Genomic DNA, 18,496 nt, shown 5'->3' on the forward strand with positions numbered 1-18,496 from the left:
AATGACGTAATGCAATCTGATCCCACCGGCGTGATCATAGACCTCAGAGAGTTAAGACATGCTGTCGATTACACCCCCACCAAACCTGAACAATCAAAAGTTTTCACATTAAGCCACAATAACGTCTTAAAAAAAAAACAAAAAAAAAACTGTTTACTGGATAGATAGTTGGTGAGATAGCTGCAAATATAATACCCGTCTATATAAACCACTGTATGTTATTGTAATTCCTCATTTTTCAACCCACCAATGGGTCACAAAGTTTGACATTTGGTAAGAAGCGCAATCATTTTTCTTAGACGCACGTTTTATCTCTTAAAATGCAAAAAGAAATGTTCGTTTTAAAGGCTTCATTTTTCTTTTACATTAAAACTTAGGAGAAAAAAAAAGAAGCTTTTTCCTCTGCGTTTTTCCTATGGTGCAGCAGTTCAGGACAAAGGTTTTGTGAGTTTTCAGTCTGCATGGGATAGAACGTTGCCCTCATCATCACCATGGCAACTCACAGCTGATGGATATTGATGATCAGCAGCTTTTCTCATCTCTGTTCTGTTCACACGCTTCGATGGGTGAGGCTTTCATCTTTAAGCAGATGAGAGACAAGAAACAGGCAGTTTCAACAGTCCCACAGCAACTTAGTTTAGTTTAATCCGATTTTTGGGGACATTCTTTCAAGATCATTTCAAAACTGAAATGAGCCGACGTCCACCACTGGCACTGTAGTGTTAGGATTAACACTCAAACAGGGAATCTCTAATCCGAACAGACGAAACAAAATGTCTTGATGTGGATTTAGTAAAATTTAATTTATCTACAATTATTCCTCCATATGTCATACAGATAGATTATTCATTTCAAGGTGGCTCTTAAATTGATAAGTTACACAATATCATACAGAAGCTGGATGCCAGTACTGGACAAAAAGTTGCAAAAATATGTCTTTTTTTTTTTGTCTTTACATGTTTTCTGTCAGCTTTTTGCAGCATATTGTAGAGCAGGTCAGGTTGAACCGTAAAGATGAGATGGAACAACTGAGCGTTAAATACTGTAACGCCAACCTTATACCGACTGAAGGCAGATAGATCCAGAGTGAAGCGCAGTCCCGTGTTCCAGGGGATCCTTAGAGCTGCAGGCGCATCTTACCGCAAGCAGCAGACCAGGATGGGAAAGCAGCACGTCAATGATGTCGCTTTTATCACGTCTGATCATAGTGGACTTACGCTACTCTTTAAATCCTCCTCAACATTCTCCAGACGACTTGAGTGTTAAAATGAGCCTAGATTTTCTTTTGCGATTACAAACTATATGACAATATACCACGATGAACACAAGACTGGTAAAATCCATCACAAACTGACGGTAAACGTAGCAGAGATGAATACACTGACGAGTTCAAATCTCTTAGCTGTCGCTGAAAATGGAATAGCTGGAAAGAAGAACCTCAAGTTGAACAACAAATGTTCAAAAAAATAACCTAAACATGCACATGTGATGTGACGGGGTGAAGCAAAATCAAGACAGCATGGCGGCCGGGAGGAGAAACTGCTTTGACACACATCAGTCCTATTCTTCAGTTTCTCAGGTGCGTCTCTGCAAACGTCTTTTCTCGCCTCCTGGCAGGCAAAGTCACATCTCTCCGTCTTTTCCTCCTGAGTGTTTTTCCTCTAGTCCTCGTCTTCATCCTCGTCGGATGTCTGGTCCGTGGCGTCGATGTCGTCCTCTTCTTCATCTTCCACCTGTAGGGAAAGTTCCTCAGTCTAACTAGCGCAAACAAACGAAACAAAGCTGAGTGATCCGGACACAAAGTTAGTCTTTGTAGCTACTCCTCTAGTCAGTCTCACTACTCACCACATCTGTAACTCTAATGACTACCAGCACGATTTATTGGCTGAGTTGGGAACACACAAACATCAGGCTGTGGGCTTTTTTTCTCGCCAGTTTTGCCAATCAAGTCTGCAAAAAATTGTCTCTAAATCTCTATCGTGGTATGATAGAAAACCCATATTAGGACACTTTTCCAATAAAAAAAAAATGACCTAACCTAACGGTTTATCGCACATATACCTACAGGGTTGGCTAAGTGAGCTTCATGACTGTCAGCTGTGTGTTTACCGGCTCTCCCAGGTCTTTGAGTTTCTTTTTGAGGGCGTGGATCTTCTGGTCTTGATCTGCCAGCAGCATCAGCAGGTCATCCTGCTCCTTCCTGGACTCTTGGACCTCAGTCTGCAGTTTGGCCTTCTCCGTCTGCAGGATGGCCACCGTGCTCGTGACTGAATCCAGCTTCTGCTCCAGCTCTGCCCAGCTCTCCTACGGCACAGAGGAGGCAGGACAAGAAAGAAGGAGATGAGAGGAACTGTTAATCAGTGTAGGTGATGACGATTTTTCTAAAAACAAATAAGATGCCCGCAAAACTCCACAACTACGGGAATGTCTAAACCAACAGAGAACAATCAAAGAGATACTCTTACACACCTTCAGTTTCTCTGTCTCAGACGTCTGTGCAGCAAGTGTGCTCTCAAGATCTGCCATCTTACTGGCGTCTAATGAAGCGTCACTGGTGGGGACGGTATCAGAGGACTGAGAGAAACCACAGAGAGGTCAAGCAATGGAAAGTAACCATTAAACATACTTATGCCAAACTGGTGTGATGTTTGCTGTTCTTTACCCCAGCTTCAGCTCTTTTGAGCAGCTCCTGTTTCTCGGTCTTCAGCTGGTTGATTTCTGATGACTGGGACTCAACCCGACTCTTTAAAGCGTCCAGTTCCTGCAACAAGTAATGAAAAAAAAAAAAAAATCATAGTTCACATTAAAGTTTTAAAGTGAAGTCTGGTAGTGCAATCGATTTTCTAACTGTGAGACAGTTATAAAGAATGAATGCCGATTCTGTGGCAGTGAGCAGGTTTTGGAGGGAAAGAGGCCAAGAAAAAGGGTAAAAATCACCTGGAGCAGCTCTGTGTTGTCTAATCCTGCTGCTGGACCCTCTGCCGTCTGTGCTGCTGACGTCTACAATTACACACAGTAAAAACACAATGCGTTGGGCAATTTCACTCAGGATTAAGCAGCAACTGTGAGTTGATCTTACACACAAACACCCACAGTACAGCAAAACGGAAAACAGAGCTGAAAAGCAGCTGTGATCCAATCCATAAACACATCCTTCTGTGCCAGGACGGCTTGTCTGGCTCAACTTAAAGCTTGCATACACACACACACACACACACACACACACGCACACGCACACACACACACACACACAAACAAATTCACTAACCAGGGTGTCGATGAGTGCATCTTTTTCACCGAGTTGTGTCTGAAGAAGCGCGTGTTGCTTGCGGAGCTCCTCCACCTCTTCTCTGAGCTGGGAAAGCTCCTCTGTCTGCAGCCCGTTCACCTGAGAGCTGTCTCCCTGGCTGATAGACTGACTCTGGTTCTCCTTACCTGGACACCATATCCACAATGTTTATGGGGAATAGTTTCAAAACATTTATCATTCCGAACAGCAAGCAGAAATTGCACATGTTGACTTATAAATTATATTTTTCATGCATCAGTTTGTGTCCAAACTGAATCCCCATCTCTTGCTCCATCAAAAGGTAGCTGGAAACTTGGGTGTCATGATTGATGACCAACTAACCTTTAAAGATCATGTTACCTCCGTTGCTCGATCATGCCGCTTCGCATTGCTAAACATAGGAAAGATCAGGCCATACCTAACCCAACACGCCACCCAGCTCCTGGTGCAGGCTATGGTCATCTAACACTCTCCTAACTGCTCTCCCAGCCTGTGCTGTGAAACCGCTGCAGATGGTCCAGAACGCGGCGGCGCGTCTGGTCTTCGATCAGCCGAAAAGAGCACACGTGCCCCCTCTGTTCATTGAACTCCACTGGCCCACCCGCATCAAATTCAAGTCACTGATGTTAGTCTACAGAGTCCTTAATGGAACGGCTCCCATCTACTTGAATGCTCTTGCAAAGGCTTATGTCACAACTCGGTCACTCCGGTCGTCACAGGATTGTCGTCTAGCAGTGCCTCCACCACGCTTAAGACAATCCAGAATCTTTTCATGTGTCGTTCCACGATGGTGGAATGGCCTACCGAGTGCTACCAAGAACAGGGGCGGCCCTCTTCAGAGAGCATCTCCTATCCTAGAACTTCCCCTGTACTTCCCAACTCCCTCTACTGCACTTTATCTTTCTGTTCCTCCCTCTATGCCTGCACTCCATCTCTACACTGCCACACCTGTCACCTCTGACAGAATCTGACTCATGGTTTCCTTCTATGTAGCTTATTGTTAGCTTTAATGTTAGCTGTAATGTTACATCCTCATTTGTAAGTCGCTTTGGATAAAAGTGACTGCTAAATGCATAAACATAAACGCATGTGTCTAGAGGACCAAACCCACGTGTTGGCAGCTGGTGCGGAGAACCCACCTAACTTCAGTTTGAGGATGTTGTACTGGTCTTTGTGCTGCTGGATCTGGGACAGCTGCTGGGTGACTGTAGTCTGCATCTGTTCGTTCTGAGCCGTCATTGACACTACCTGCTCTTTCAGCTCCTGGATTTGAGCATCCTGACGATCAAAATAAAAAAAGTCAACAGAATGCTACATCAAAAACAAAACACACTGAGGAAAGACTATACGATAGAATTTAAGAACTTAAAACTTCTGCCTACCTGTTCTCTGATCAGCTCTTTGTACTGAGTTACAATGTTGTCATGTTGCTCTAATGTCTTCTTCACCTCCTCTTCCTTCTTATCCTCCTCACTGGACTTGTGAACTGCCTTAGTTATCACACCTGTGTACAGCAGAGAGAACACCATCCTGTTTAAACAAATACTGTTGGCGTGAGCTACACCGTGAATAAAAGTCATCCGGCAAGCCTCTGACTGACCCTCCAGTTCTTTGACGAGCTTGGTGAACTCGTGGTCGAACAGCATCTGCTCTGGAGACGGGAAGACAGGCTGCGGCTTCAGGGCCGCTCGCGAATACAGTTCGTGTTTGGTGATGAAGCCGAGCTTTTCTACAAAGTTTTCCTTTCCGATGCGTTTCTCAATCAGCTGCTTTAGTTTCTCTCTGGACGGGAGAAGGACATTAGAGTTTAACAACGCACTGCACCGATGGCACATTAAACAGACATTTAAAAAGAAAGACATGAAAGAGATGGAGCTTACACTGCCTCGTGTTACCTTGATAAAGATGGTCTGTGTCTTTAAAAAGCACTTTACAATATAAAACACATGTGGAACTGGCCCCTCATCAGTGTCACTTTCAGCGAGCTGCAGATAAGTCGATTCCTGCCTCTTAAACGCTGCCAACAGACCCACAGCGTTTCGTTAGTGCATCTGTTTCCACAGAGTTAATGCTCCTTGCGGCTTACGCTTCATTAGTGGCTAATGTTTGAAGTTTGAGCTCGAGTCAGCGAACTAGTTGTCCCCGCAAATGTAGGGCCACGCCGATAACGGTAGATGAAATACTGATCTCGGCCTTTTTAAATCGAAGCTTAAGACCCACCTTTTTAGACTGGCGTTCGAACTCTGATTAGGGCCACTATGCATCCATTCTATCCGCTCTTTTTTAATTATCTTAATTTTATACAAATTTTATTCAATTCATTTTATTGCACTTGTGGAAGGCGTTTAATGCCCTGCAGCACTTTTAGCACTTTTACCATTTCTGAATCGTGTTTTATGTTTTGTTTTATGTATTGTTGTTTTTATCCTGTTGTAAAGCACTTTGAGTACCAGTTGGCTATTGTAAGGGGCTATATAAATAAAGTTTGATTGATTGATTGAAATACACGGCGCTCCTTTCTTTGCTAAATCTTTACGTTATAAACTGTGTGACTGTTTCATGCTGGAGGATCTCTGCCTGCCGATTTCACATCTCATCCTCATCATTGATTCAGGACCGTCGTGTCACAGATCTGAAAGTTTGTTTCTTCTGAAACCTGCACACTGTGCACCTGTGACGCTTTGAGGTCTACTGACCCGGCACAGCTAAACGTCAACCCGTGCAGTTTTAATCATCCCCACTCATGTTGTTATGAAGACTTATGAAGCAGTGGCACATTGATTCACACTCCCTCCTGGTGTTTCATAAGAAATACGATGATGATGGAAAAACAACCAATTTCAATGAATAAATAAGTTTAAAAAAAAAAAAATAATAATCGTTTTCTAGAAAAAAATTCTATTTCCAAGTAGTACTGGTGCAGTACAATGGCTCCAAAACTGGTCGCACTAGCAGTCGTGGTCACAGCCGGGAGCCATTAGATGTATAGTCTGACTGAAACTGAGCTTCTCAAAACTAATATATCCAGTATACTCAAATGGGCTGAAAAACGCACTGAAAATTTGGACTAAAGATCCGCCCAATAGGGGCAGTCTGTGGCGTAGTGGATACAGCAGGTGCCCCATGTACAAGAGGCTATAGTCCTCGCTGCAGCTGGCCCCGGTTCGAGTCCCACATCGGACGGCCCTTTGCTGCGTGTTGTTCCCCCTCTCTCTGCTTCCTGTCTCTCTACACTGTCCTATCTAATAAAAGGCATAAAAAGCCCCAAAAAAATCATTATAAAAAAAAATAAAAAATCCACCCAATAACTATGTCTCACTTAAAGCACTTCATGACTGACGCTCTGCTCTAATAAAATCCTGATTTTGTCACCATTTAAGTAACTTCAAGACAACATCTGTGCAGTGGATTTGGCTGTACTCGCATCTAAGTAGAGTAAGTTGTTTTCTAACACAGTCAAACATAGTTGTATAAATTTAGTTGATTCCATTCCTGGGACAGTGGGACAACGATGGTGGCCAAATTAAAGGGCCAAGACGAGCTGTAGCGCGACTCAACTTAGTATGCAACTGTGCTCACTGTTCAGTTCGTTTTATGCTGGTGAAGGGAGCCACCTCGGTGTTGAATGTCAACTAGTGTTCATGCGTTCAGCTGGTAGCGAGGGGAAGGGCTGTCTGTTGCGGTGCTGTGGGAAGCGGCTAACTTGAGGAGGAGGATGAAGACAGCACTATTGGTACAGATACTATTGCAAATGAATATCTTATTAGATGCGAAGTTTATTACCATCGATTAGTGCAAGATTATCATTATTTTGACAACCCCGGCGTTAAACATCTGTGTGGCAAAACTAGTAAAACTAGTTTGATCAATTAAAAGGCACTAACTTGGTGCAGTTTTCCAGCGAGTTGTCGTTATAATAGATGCAGATGCCGAGCAGCAGCGCACACAGACCCTGCACCAGCCTTTCATCTTCCCCGAGGTTCTCTGAGATCTGAGCGGTCAGCTACAGAAGTCACAGAGTCAAGGATTCAATCGACATCCATTTGAAGAAAGCAGAATGTACATGTTACCCCCCACCGAGTCATCAAGATCTATCTATTTCAGGTTCAGTGGTTGAATTTAAAGAGAAAAAAAGCTAAAGGAAAAGGTGAAACTGAGGGAAAAATGCAGTTACTGTGACTAAACTGGCAGATTGTGAGCGAGCAGCTTCAAGGATACAAAGGGAACATTATCCTGGTTGTGAAGGAAGTGCGTGACAGCAATCGGACAGTTGCTGATCCACGTACACAGAAGCATGAGGAGGCCCACCCTGGTCTGGACTTTACTGCCCTGCAGAGAACAACAGCAAAAGAGGAAAATCTTAACATGTGCTCGGATGAAAATGGATAGAACAAATATTTAGGAATCTGTCTTTGAAAAGGAAGACGAAAGACCCTGAGGAAGAGGATGCTGGCTGAACATTATTTAGTCCAGCAATGAATCCTTTAATCTAGATCAAATCCAGATTGAGATCTTTCTTACCAAAGAATTTTATCTAGCAAGAGTTCAGATCAAAAAATAGCAACAGAACTTTTTTGAAAATCAGCAGGTGCAAAAACAAGCATCGATTCTGCAGAGACGTGGACATTTTGGGAACAATAAAGTTCATTTATTGCTATCTGGATGAACTTTGCAAACAAGCAGAGTAAAACAATCTGATTATTAGAAGAATGGAAAAAGTCATGGTTGTCAATCAATGCTGCAAATAACATAACCCATTAGTAGTTAATACGGTTATAATAAGTTAATAAGAACACAGCCAAGACAAAAATATTCAGACATTTCAACGAGGTTAGCTTGACAAGAGCGTGCAGTCATATGAGCAGATACCAGAGTCTTTACCCTCGGACATGAAGTATGCGACAAAGTCATGATGGAATTGTTTTGTAGTTTCCAATTCTTATTCTTCAGGTAATTGATAACTTTCAAATCAAAAAGTTTGATAAGAAAGGGAAAAATACGCTTAGCTTTTTTTTTTTTTTTAGCTGATAAAAATCTAATTAAAATGATTTCCTTTAACTTATGATAAAACATCTAAAATACTTTTTTTCAGAATTTTATGCAAGTTTACAACTCCATCAGCTGAAGCAGGGGAAATAAAAAATAAAATAAAAAAAAAGAGGTGATTTTCATGGAGCTGGGATGTAAAACAAAAAATGTTGTGCAGGTTTAAGGTCTAAACTGCAGCTTTAGGTTTGTAATCAGCTGATGCATCGACACGTAACCCATTCAGACCTCAGGCTTTGTTTAAAACTGCCCTCTAAAACCAGAGATTTGGAGAACTTAAAACTGGCGACCAAAACTTTTTAGTTCTACTATCTTTAAAGTAAAATCCATTTGATAGTTTGAGCCTTAATCTTTTATCATAAAATACTGACGTTGCCTACAAGTTCAGCGAAAATTTGAAATGGTAACAAGGTCTTGAAAACAAGGAGGCGCCGCGTGGCTCGCTCCAGACTCGAAAAAGTTCAGGTCAAAATGGGTTATTGCCCAGCGTGCTTTAAAACAAGGGGACGCCTACTTCCCGCAGTGGAAACAATGGAGGCCAAAAATGTGTGGAGATCTGAGCCATGAGGGTGGATGAGAAAACTTATCAGCATTACATACCAAAACAAAAACAAAAATCACCTTTTCAGCTTTAGCCTCCAAATGTGACGTAATGCAAAAATGAGGAAAACAAAAGAAAGAAAATGACCACAGGCATCATAAGAGCAAACAGTCATGTGTGTGTGTAAAAAAAAGTGCTCTCAGCTCAGTCTTCAGATTTGTTGTTGAAAAATGTTAAATAAACCCAATCTCCCGACTTTAAAAACACTAAAACATTCAAAAGTGATCCAAGCTTAGCAGAATGTCAAATCTGACTATGTGTTTACTTGCAGTGATATTTACTGAGGCTGTCACTTTGGGCCTCAGAGGATGACGATGTTTTCCGGTCTGCTCTCAGTCTTACACAAGACTGCTTTCCAGAGAGTCAATTTTCTTCATTGGTTCCGACCTTTTGTCAATAGAGTTGATAAACAAACTGTACATGTGGCTCAAGCTCTTGGCAACCAATCATTGGAAAGTACAAAAGTAAACAGCAGAAGACAGGCTGAATTTTAGGTTCGGTTTTTTTTTTTGTCAGACCATCTCTCACCTAAGGCATCCATTCTCTGACCTCGAGGTTTCAGCAGTGCTCTGCATCCACTCACATCCAGTCACTCACATCTGACTCTCTTAGCAATTTGCTGCAATTTACATTCAGTTTAAAAAAAGATCTGCGACTGTTTTCTGTGCCTTGTAATAGACAGAAATTAAATATCTACTATGTGGTGTAGCCAAAACTAAGTGTTGAAAGTAATTAAGATAGTCCAGTTACAGCAATGTATCATTCTTCCAGACCAAGATAACTCTCAGCCAATCAGGATTCAATGTGCTGCTGTTTCAAAGTGGCAACGCCCCATCTCTCAGTGAAAGGGAAACCAATTTCCATTTTTCGTATCAGCAGTCTCTTTGTTTTCAGTCACTACCATTAACTAATGTAACGTAGGTTAGGGCTGGATTGTAGATATTGATAAGAGATCCATCTAGAGGCTCAGCTCTGAGCTGAAACGGTAAGACTATTTACATCCAATAGAAAGCTTTAAATAAAGGGTGATTGTGAAGTTCCGAACACTTCAACACAGAAGCTATGATCGGAGCTTGAACATGTCCACAAAAGTACAATCATTTATATGTTGCTACATGTCACAAAACCTTCAGCCAGTTATGTAATATATTTCTATAAAAATACAGGTTTATGTTAAGTAAGACAAAAACAGTAAAGGTCCCTCACTGACAGGAAAAGGCCCAAAAATTAGCTGCAGGACACACTTCCTGAGCAGACAGATAAGAGCTAGCAGAAAAGCAACCATTCGAGTTCAAAGCTCAAAGCTCAAAGCAGGTATTAGGACGATGTCAGCAAAGATACAACAACAAAGAACAGTTGCTCTGTCATGTTCTCTGAAGCTCTGTTGGATGTCCCCTTTGTGTTCTTCCCAACACTGCACTGGCAGTAAGAGTTCACCTGTCTGCTACCTTAAAGAGGAAGAAATGGGTCATAGCCTTAGGTTAGGGACAAGGCGAGGTACTAGAGTTAAAAGGGGGGGGGGGGGGGGGGAGCAAGATCCACCAATGCGTGGGCTGCCAAGACCCTTACTACATACGCCAAGCCAAAATAACCAGGACAGGTGCCACCCGAAAACACACACGTACACACTCCAAAGGCACTTTACTCACCCGCCGGACGATCTTATCACCCTGCAAAACCACAATAATGTGACACTGTTCTCTTCATTGTGGTACACAATTCAGTATTTACCTTTTTTCCAAAAAAAAGTCCTCTTTTTAAAATCATACTACCCAGAAACACATAGTCTGTCAGTATGTGCATCAGGAGGATCGTCACGTCCTACCTGAGACAGGATGTTGGTGCACTGCTGCAGCAGAGAGACGGGAGGTTTGCCCAGGCTGGTGGCGAGCTGAACCCTCAGCAGCTGCTCCTTCTGAGTGAGGTTGTCCTGAAGGGCGTGGGCCAAGGCCACAGCAGCACACCAGTTGGAGAGGGAGTCTGCAGAGAACAGGCCTCCACACAGCAGCTGGCCTGCTGAGATGGAATTGGCTGGAGGGGCAAAAAAATAAAACAAGGGAGCCATTAGGAAAGAACACTCAAACAATGTGAGCCTTTAGAAACACACTAGGATCTATATCACCTCCTGGGGACATTGATTGTGACTTACCATCAATGGTGGAGGGCAGCAGAGTAGCCACTATCTCCCCCTGGCCCTTCTGGTTTTTGTAGAGGAAACACTGGAAACAGTAAAGGACTGCACAGCGAAGCACAAATGGCTGCCTTTCATTTACCATGGACATGAGCAGCACCACGATGGCTGGTCTGCAGGGACATGAAGAGATCACACATCGAGTTCATCAAAAGGAAACGTTTCCAGCCAGATGAATGAGGTCCTACACTTTGGTGAATCGGTTGTATTACCTTGGTGGGTTTGAAGGGGCGTTGACAGAAGCAAAGAAGTCCTGGTTGACCTGTGAGCCTCTGATAACCTCTGAAACTGTGTTTATAGTCTGAAAGAAAGCAGTTAGATCAGAGGGAAAGGAGCTTAATCTCTTGTTCAGTGTCAGGAAGAGTCAATTTGGATGGTTAACGACACTTTTACTGAGATTACCTCAGTGAGGATGTCAGCAGGCACACCGGTGGCCATGAGGATGGTACACAGCTGCTGCAACAGGCCACACTGGAACATGCACTTCTGACAGCTGGCTGTAGCTCCAGGAGAGTTCACCGGTGACACCATCACTCGAACCAACTGGATTCACACGGTTGTTAAAGATTAATAAGTGGCATTTAGATTTAAAAAAAAAAAATCAAACACAAAACAATTAGACTTGACTGTTATGACTTACCTGCAGCATGAGGTGAAGGTTAGTGACCTTCTGTGCAGACCAGCCAGAGTTGTCGTCGCCCACCTCAAACCAGGGCGTCATTCTCTGGATGTAAGAACCCTCCTTGAAGAAGTTCTGATTTGAACTGTTGTTCTTTAACAAGTTGAGAAGCAACAGCAAACAGTCCTCCACCACAATACCTGCACAGAGGAATGAGGATGGCTCGGAGGACAAGAAAATGATCCACTCAACGTTCTTTTTATTCAAATGTCGAGTGGAGATTCTGTAGTTAATTTAGTTCACCTCCATCACTGCTGCCCTCTTCTGTGATGATGTCGAGGAGTCGCTCAAATGCGTTCTCAAATGCCACAATTTTCTGAATGGCTGCATTGCCTTTGGTCAGCTGCTGAAGCAACAGCAAGCCCTGTTGCAGGCAGGAAACAGGATGTCACCCACTCATACAGATCTGCAGTCAACACTCAACTTTAGAGGATCACAAATGTTGGTTCATAAAGAACGAAAGATAAATGCACTCACATCATTGCGTATTACTTCTCTAGAGTCTGCCAATAGGTCCATTAATCTGGAAACGCCTGTGAAAGGAAATAAAAGGTGCTGGAACAAAGGCCCCTCTGCCTCCAAAATGACTGACGGCCTCATTATGAGGCGAATAGATGTAGAAGTGTTGATATAAAACTCTATGTAGACACATTTGATCTAAAGTGAGGAGATGAAACTCACCCATGGGGCTGACAAGAATGATCCCCTGCAACTGGACGCCCTGGCTCTTCAGGAGAGCAGTCAGCAACTTCACCCCAGGCCAACGGACGTGGAAGTCAAACTCCTAAAATCATATCAATTCGTTAAACACATCATCAGACTGACCTTTTTGTGCTGGACCAGGAACTGTGCAGTACCTCCAACAGAGTGAGAAGCAGTGTTATGTGCTCGGGGTCCTGGATGAACTTCTCTGTAAATAGGGCACCAAGGTCATCTGCCTGCTTCTGGGCATTCTCATCTGTGAAAGGGAATTAAAAAAAAAAAAAACTTAAACAACTCCTTAAATACTACGTCAGGAGTTGGTTATCGACTCAAGAGACAGGCTAGTTTGGTCATAAGAATCAGCCCGAGTCACAGCGTCAAAGTCTGTAACTTCTCAAAATGTTGCACTACGATGTGAAGAAACCGCGACGGAAATGACGGCGACATCACAAGGACCGCGTGTGACTGAGACGAATAAATGTGGGCATGTTCAGGCTGATACTTGTGACCAAACCTTTGGGATTACATGAGACTACACATCGACGACGGGACAGCAGGACAGACGGGTTACTGCAAAGGATTCTCCAGTGATGAACATCAAATGAAAAATCACTTTGATAAGAGTTTAAAAATAAATGGGTCTACTACCCTAAACAACAGAACTATTACGTCATACAGATCATTTTAGACTTTCTTTAAACTTAATTTTTGACATAAATATCTAAAAGCTTATTGCGTAGATTTTCCTGGAGTCGACATTATTGTTATATTTCTGTTGCTTTGCTCTAAAAATCCAGCAGCAGCTGTTCTCGCTTTACTGAAGCACTGTGTGCACTCCATGCTCAGCACCAGACAGTGAACAAACGGAGAGACTGGATGATGCGCATAAAATGGAGATTGTAAATCAGCTTTCCTGATTCAGCTTCAGAAAAACTGAAGAGTAAATATGTATCTAACGTCACCATGAGGACAAAAACATGCCTCCTAAGTCTTGCTCCTTTTCTCTTGTCCATGTTGGCTGTACTGGCAAGTTGAGAATGATCAAATTGTACATGCAGCCAAACCTTAATGAAGCCGTGTTATTGTTACTTTGTCACACGGGAAAAATCCACAGATTCCATGACAAACTAACGCAGAAAAGTGAATAAACCATTCTTGAAATTTGGGTTAACCAACGAGACAAAAAAAACAAAAAACCTTAAAATTGTTTCAACTTTCACAATAACATGATCACGTATTAACATATTGGGAGAAACAAAGGAGAATTTGAAACAACGTAAAGAGCAAATTAACAGAGCGCGCTGTGGGATTAGTAAAGCACAAACACCCTCCTGCCATTTTTCTGGTGCCAAAAGATTTTTTAGTGAAGTTAGTCGTCTTGTAATACTACAGCTACTGCACGTGTGGCTTGGTTTCAGTACTGACCAGGCATGGACACATTTTTATTTTTCCCTGAGGCAGGGAGAGGGGTGACTGCATCTGCAAGGGGAGGGGGTGGGGGTGGAGGGGGACAGGGAAAGTTTAAAGCCTCACTCAAAAGCTAGCATTCATCAAAGTACTCAGAAGTCTAACATCAGCTAACTGATTCTTGTGAAGTCATGCTGCAAAAACAACCCGAAACACAGCCTAGTAGTTTATCAGCTTTTTGCAGTTAGGCCACTGCAGGAGGTGTGAAAAAAAAAATACATTAATGTGCATGTTCTCCACATCCCAACGAGGGAGAAGGTATGAACTGGCAAGTGTTGCTGGTAGTTAAAGGGGTTGGCATCATGCAAAGTCAGAGTTTTACCTTCTGATTCATCTGTAGGGTTAAAACATGGAAGAGAAGAGAGAGACGAGAGTCTTTACATAACGTAGTCATTATCAGTATTTTGACGAAGGGAATGCAAAACTGAATGCTGACAACTGACAAGAAATTAGCTCATCTACACACGCAGACTTTACACAGGTTTTAAGTCAACTTGTGCTGTTTATACCCGCCACACAAGTAGTAGGAATAATCTCCAGAATGGTCTAAAATATTATTAGATAAATGTTTACTTCTCCTTCCAATGGTGAATATTTGCAGGATAAATCCTATCATTTCTAATAATAACTGAAAGGTGTAATACCTTGTTCTTCCTCCTCATCATTGCAGATGATGTTGTACAGCGTGTCCAAAGCATATCCGACGATTTCGGAGTCAGATCTGTTTCATGTGGGGAGAGAATCCCAATATTTACAAGACGTGTTTCATTATTTGCAGAATAGGGAACAGCAGTAAACAAAACTAGAAAGAAATATGAAGGAATTTCCCACTTCACAGACAGCGAGGTCAAATACTGCAAAACCTAACATACTAGTACAAGAATAATCTGAGGGCACAGTATCCATCAATATCTGTAACTTATAGTGGTTGGAGAGGAAAAGAAATGTTATAAATATGAAACATAGTTTTTTAACTTACTCAAAGTCTTTTTACTCCTCACACTATATCACATCATAGGTTTGGTTCAAAATTGGGGGGGGGGGTGTCAATAAATTTATACACTCCATTACTGACAACAACACAATAATAACATTTTTGCAACGGTTCAAAACTATACAACTGGCTTATCTCATTTACTTGTAGAAGCACCTCCATACCTGTCAGTCTGTAGTATGTTAATCAAGTGATCCATCGCCTGTGTGCCGACCTCCATACGGTATTTCTACAAAAAGGTAACAAGTCTAATAAGATTTTGCAGAGAGCCTAAAATGAACTATTTCAATCCATGTACATGGAGCAAAAAAAAAAAAAAAAGCATGCTGAGCTCTGCCCTTCTTCTTATTACACACAGGAAGACCATGTGGTAAACCTGCACTGACCATCCCGATGTATTAATGTGCAGCCCTGTGCCTCTAAACCCTCTATTCAAGCCTGATAAACTCATTACTCATGGCTGAAGGGGCAGCTTGTAACACAAACAGTCTGTGAAAAGAGGCAGGATGGTGGTTTACATCAACTATTAGTTCACTTTTATCAGGAAAATTTTGACAAGACCTTTATCTATGACATGTTTATAACAGTGTCATAGCAATAAGATACCAACAACACTTTTTTGTCAACACATGAGCATCATACCTTTCAAGAATGTTTTTATACATTTTTTTTTTTGTTGGTAACAAGCTGTTGTATTTCACATTGGGTTTAGGCACTAACTTCAAGCAATGAAAATAGGTGCTACTGCTTTCTACTCTAGTTTGTTGACCGACCATAACAATAAAAACATTGCGACCGCCATCTTCAGAGTCTAGGCTGTTTAATCTAAAAATAAAAAATAAAAAAAGAACAACAAATAACTGAGCTTCACCTCGCACACCTCAGGAAGTTTCAAATGACATATTGGAAGAGATGTGTAACGTGACCTAATCGTTTGGCTCTTTGGTTGTGGTAAAGCAAAGCAGCTCTTTAAAATTGTATAAGCTGAAACAACTGAAGCGGTCCTGGTTCAAGTAAGTCAAAAAGAGGATTATTTAACCTACATCTAGTCTCAGTAATTTACTCTTCATATTTTACCTTAGAGAGGGACTTAAGAGCCCGGACAGCATCTCTACGGTCTTCTAGGAGCGTCGAGGAGGCAACCCGGTCACACAACTTCTGGATCTGTGAATGGAGAAATCATCATTTGTTTAGCTTGCATTACTTCCACCTCAACACTTCATTGCTGGTGGTTATTTCATATGTCTCACTTCCTTGTAAGTTATTAGATATATCTAATGATACAGAATAGAGCAACAATTATCTTTGGTTATCCTATTAACATCAACAGCACATATGTGACATAGCTCAGATTTGAGAAGCAAAAGCCCAACAGGGTCTGGCAACACTTATCAGAGGAGCTCAATCATTCAAAAATGTTCTCGAGATAACAATATGACAGTATAACACCAATCAATAATTCACTGTGCTGTAGAGATTAGCTTACTGAATATTTACATGTAATTTTATTAATCAAAGACATATGCTGTGTGACGTTTGACAGCAGGTAAGGTACCTCAAGGCTAGCTGACATAATTGCTCAGTTAGCCAATTAGCCTGACTGGTTTACTAATTCAGAGAGGTGTATCCATCTTAAAATATTATTCAGAGTGTCTATGATAAATCGATAACAGTGAGCCTAAAACATACGGGTATGTTTGTTGTTGGTGGTGTTTTGACGTCATAAATGTGTCCAGTTTGTGCAAAACACAGTGGTGAAATCTTAGCTAGCCGGAGCTAGCCGTGCTGGTTTTCCTACCGTCTCCGCTCCTGACGGCTGCGGCCCGGCAGCCTGCCCTCCCATCACTCCTCTGAAGAAGTTCATCCTTACAGACGTCTTCTCTGTGGAGTATATGAAGCGTCACTCTATTCACAAAAAAAACTCGTATCACTCTCTCCGCGGTCCGTATAAAAAAAGTACATGAAAAGTGAGGAAGGAAAAATACAAATATGATTTTTAACACTATGTACACTGACCGACCCCGGAACACAAATGTGATGGCACTGCGCATGCGCGAAAACGTGGCGATACGTGGCCAAACAGCAGACGAGCGCGTAGTTTATTTAAAGGGCAAGAAGACAGTGATGTCACAATCGATAATGGTACAGTGAGGGGTAATATAGTCAGTGGGCTTTCATGGCACTGAAAGGATCGGATTATTGGCTAAATTACAATAAGACTGAGTTCCTCCTAGGATATATGCTAGTGAATGAACAAAAGCACAAAGCATGTCATACTCCGATATGATAGGTGGCGCTGTGCCCATCTCAACTATTGTGTTACAGGGCTAGGTTAATTTAGTTGTAGGCAGAAGTGAGAAGAGATTTTATTTTTATCAGGAATGAAACAATGCAACATGTCAACATGTCATAAAAACATTCTGAATAATAAATAACAGGAAAAGTACACGTGTTATTAGCTAAATTAAGAAGAAAAATAGGCTAATAATTGTGCATCAGAAAATTTCAGGCCACAGTTAAGCTATCTGATATGAGCAATTGATTATAATACATGCATATGTAAGTTCAAATAGTGTAGGTGAGGCTGTTTTATCCACCATTACAAAATAGTTGTTGGTTGGATTGTCATGCACAGAGCCCAGGTTTAATGTTTGTCAGCTGACTTTGTGCAAAAATGGGACAGAAAACCTTCCAGAAATTTTTTTTCTTGATTGTCTCTGGATCTTCATTGAAATATCTCATTAAGAACAGCACACTGTCAGCAAACACTGTGCATGGATATTTCTCAACGGAATTATAATTGATTAAATAGCCAGAAAAGTATTTCCCAAAATTTGAACAAGGGACATTTTTGGAGTAAACTTCGTGGCACATGTGGTCAGATAACACAATGTTGGGCCGTTATTATCTAACACACCCCAGAGTCCACGACACGAGGGAAAGTCTTTCAGTGGTATATATTATGGAAATGTTATTCCTAAAGCACATTATACTACACACAGACTCAATGTGCTTCACACATGAAGTCCACAACTCTGAAGAAATCAACTACTTCTTCAGGCCCACACAATTAGCCTATAATCAGAAACAGATTATACTCAAAATGTCTGTTTTGTTGTTTTAGTTTTTTTTAAAGGAATTTATCAAAAAATACACACATCATAATAAAGTATTCACCTTTCATTCAAAAACTTGAATGTGTGTTGCTGTAATGTTTTTGCACCATAGTAAGTATTCAAATTCTGGTCAAAATAAATCTTTTATCCTGAAATACGTCACAGGTTGGGGAAGACTCAAACACCGATTCGGCTCTTTTTTGCTTCTCCACACGACCACAAACTGATTAACATACAGTGAGCAATAAAAAAAAAGTCATGTTTTTTAAATTGGTGAAGTAATATCATAATATCATCATAACACTCGAGTTATTGAGTGAATTCATTTGCAGGGAAAATAATACGTTGAGAATTCCTGTTCGCATATTCTGTATGAAACTGATACCTGCAACAAATGCACAACATGGATAA

At 41.6% G+C, this 18,496-nt stretch overlaps 1 protein-coding gene across 5 annotated transcripts; it reads right to left on the bottom strand.

The window, feature by feature from the left end:
* Positions 1-784: 784 nt before the first annotated feature.
* On the bottom strand, positions 785-17,017 carry uso1 (USO1 vesicle transport factor). Of its 5 annotated transcripts, XM_075463093.1 has the most exons (27): positions 16,768-17,017; positions 16,047-16,133; positions 15,134-15,198; positions 14,620-14,696; positions 14,298-14,309; positions 13,934-13,987; positions 12,664-12,764; positions 12,488-12,590; positions 12,284-12,339; positions 12,050-12,170; positions 11,768-11,946; positions 11,530-11,670; positions 11,340-11,428; positions 11,086-11,240; positions 10,762-10,967; positions 10,586-10,606; positions 7,508-7,618; positions 7,174-7,292; positions 4,890-5,071; positions 4,672-4,793; positions 4,429-4,567; positions 3,269-3,435; positions 2,938-3,000; positions 2,663-2,761; positions 2,470-2,574; positions 2,110-2,304; positions 785-1,733 (listed from the first exon to the last, which is right to left on the bottom strand). In XM_075463093.1, the coding sequence occupies exons 1-27, from the start codon at positions 16,831-16,833 to the stop codon at positions 1,662-1,664; spliced, it is 2,907 nt and encodes a 968-aa protein (XP_075319208.1). In that variant the 5' UTR covers positions 16,834-17,017; the 3' UTR covers positions 785-1,661. The 5 variants fall into 5 exon arrangements, with proteins under 5 accessions (XP_075319208.1, XP_075319210.1, XP_075319211.1 ...); XM_075463095.1 differs by lacking the exon at positions 14,298-14,309; XM_075463096.1 differs by lacking the exon at positions 10,586-10,606.
* Positions 17,018-18,496: the final 1,479 nt, after the last annotated feature.

Source organism: Odontesthes bonariensis, chromosome 4 (assembly GCF_027942865.1).
Source record: "Odontesthes bonariensis isolate fOdoBon6 chromosome 4, fOdoBon6.hap1, whole genome shotgun sequence".
NCBI lineage: Eukaryota > Metazoa > Chordata > Actinopteri > Atheriniformes > Atherinopsidae > Odontesthes > Odontesthes bonariensis.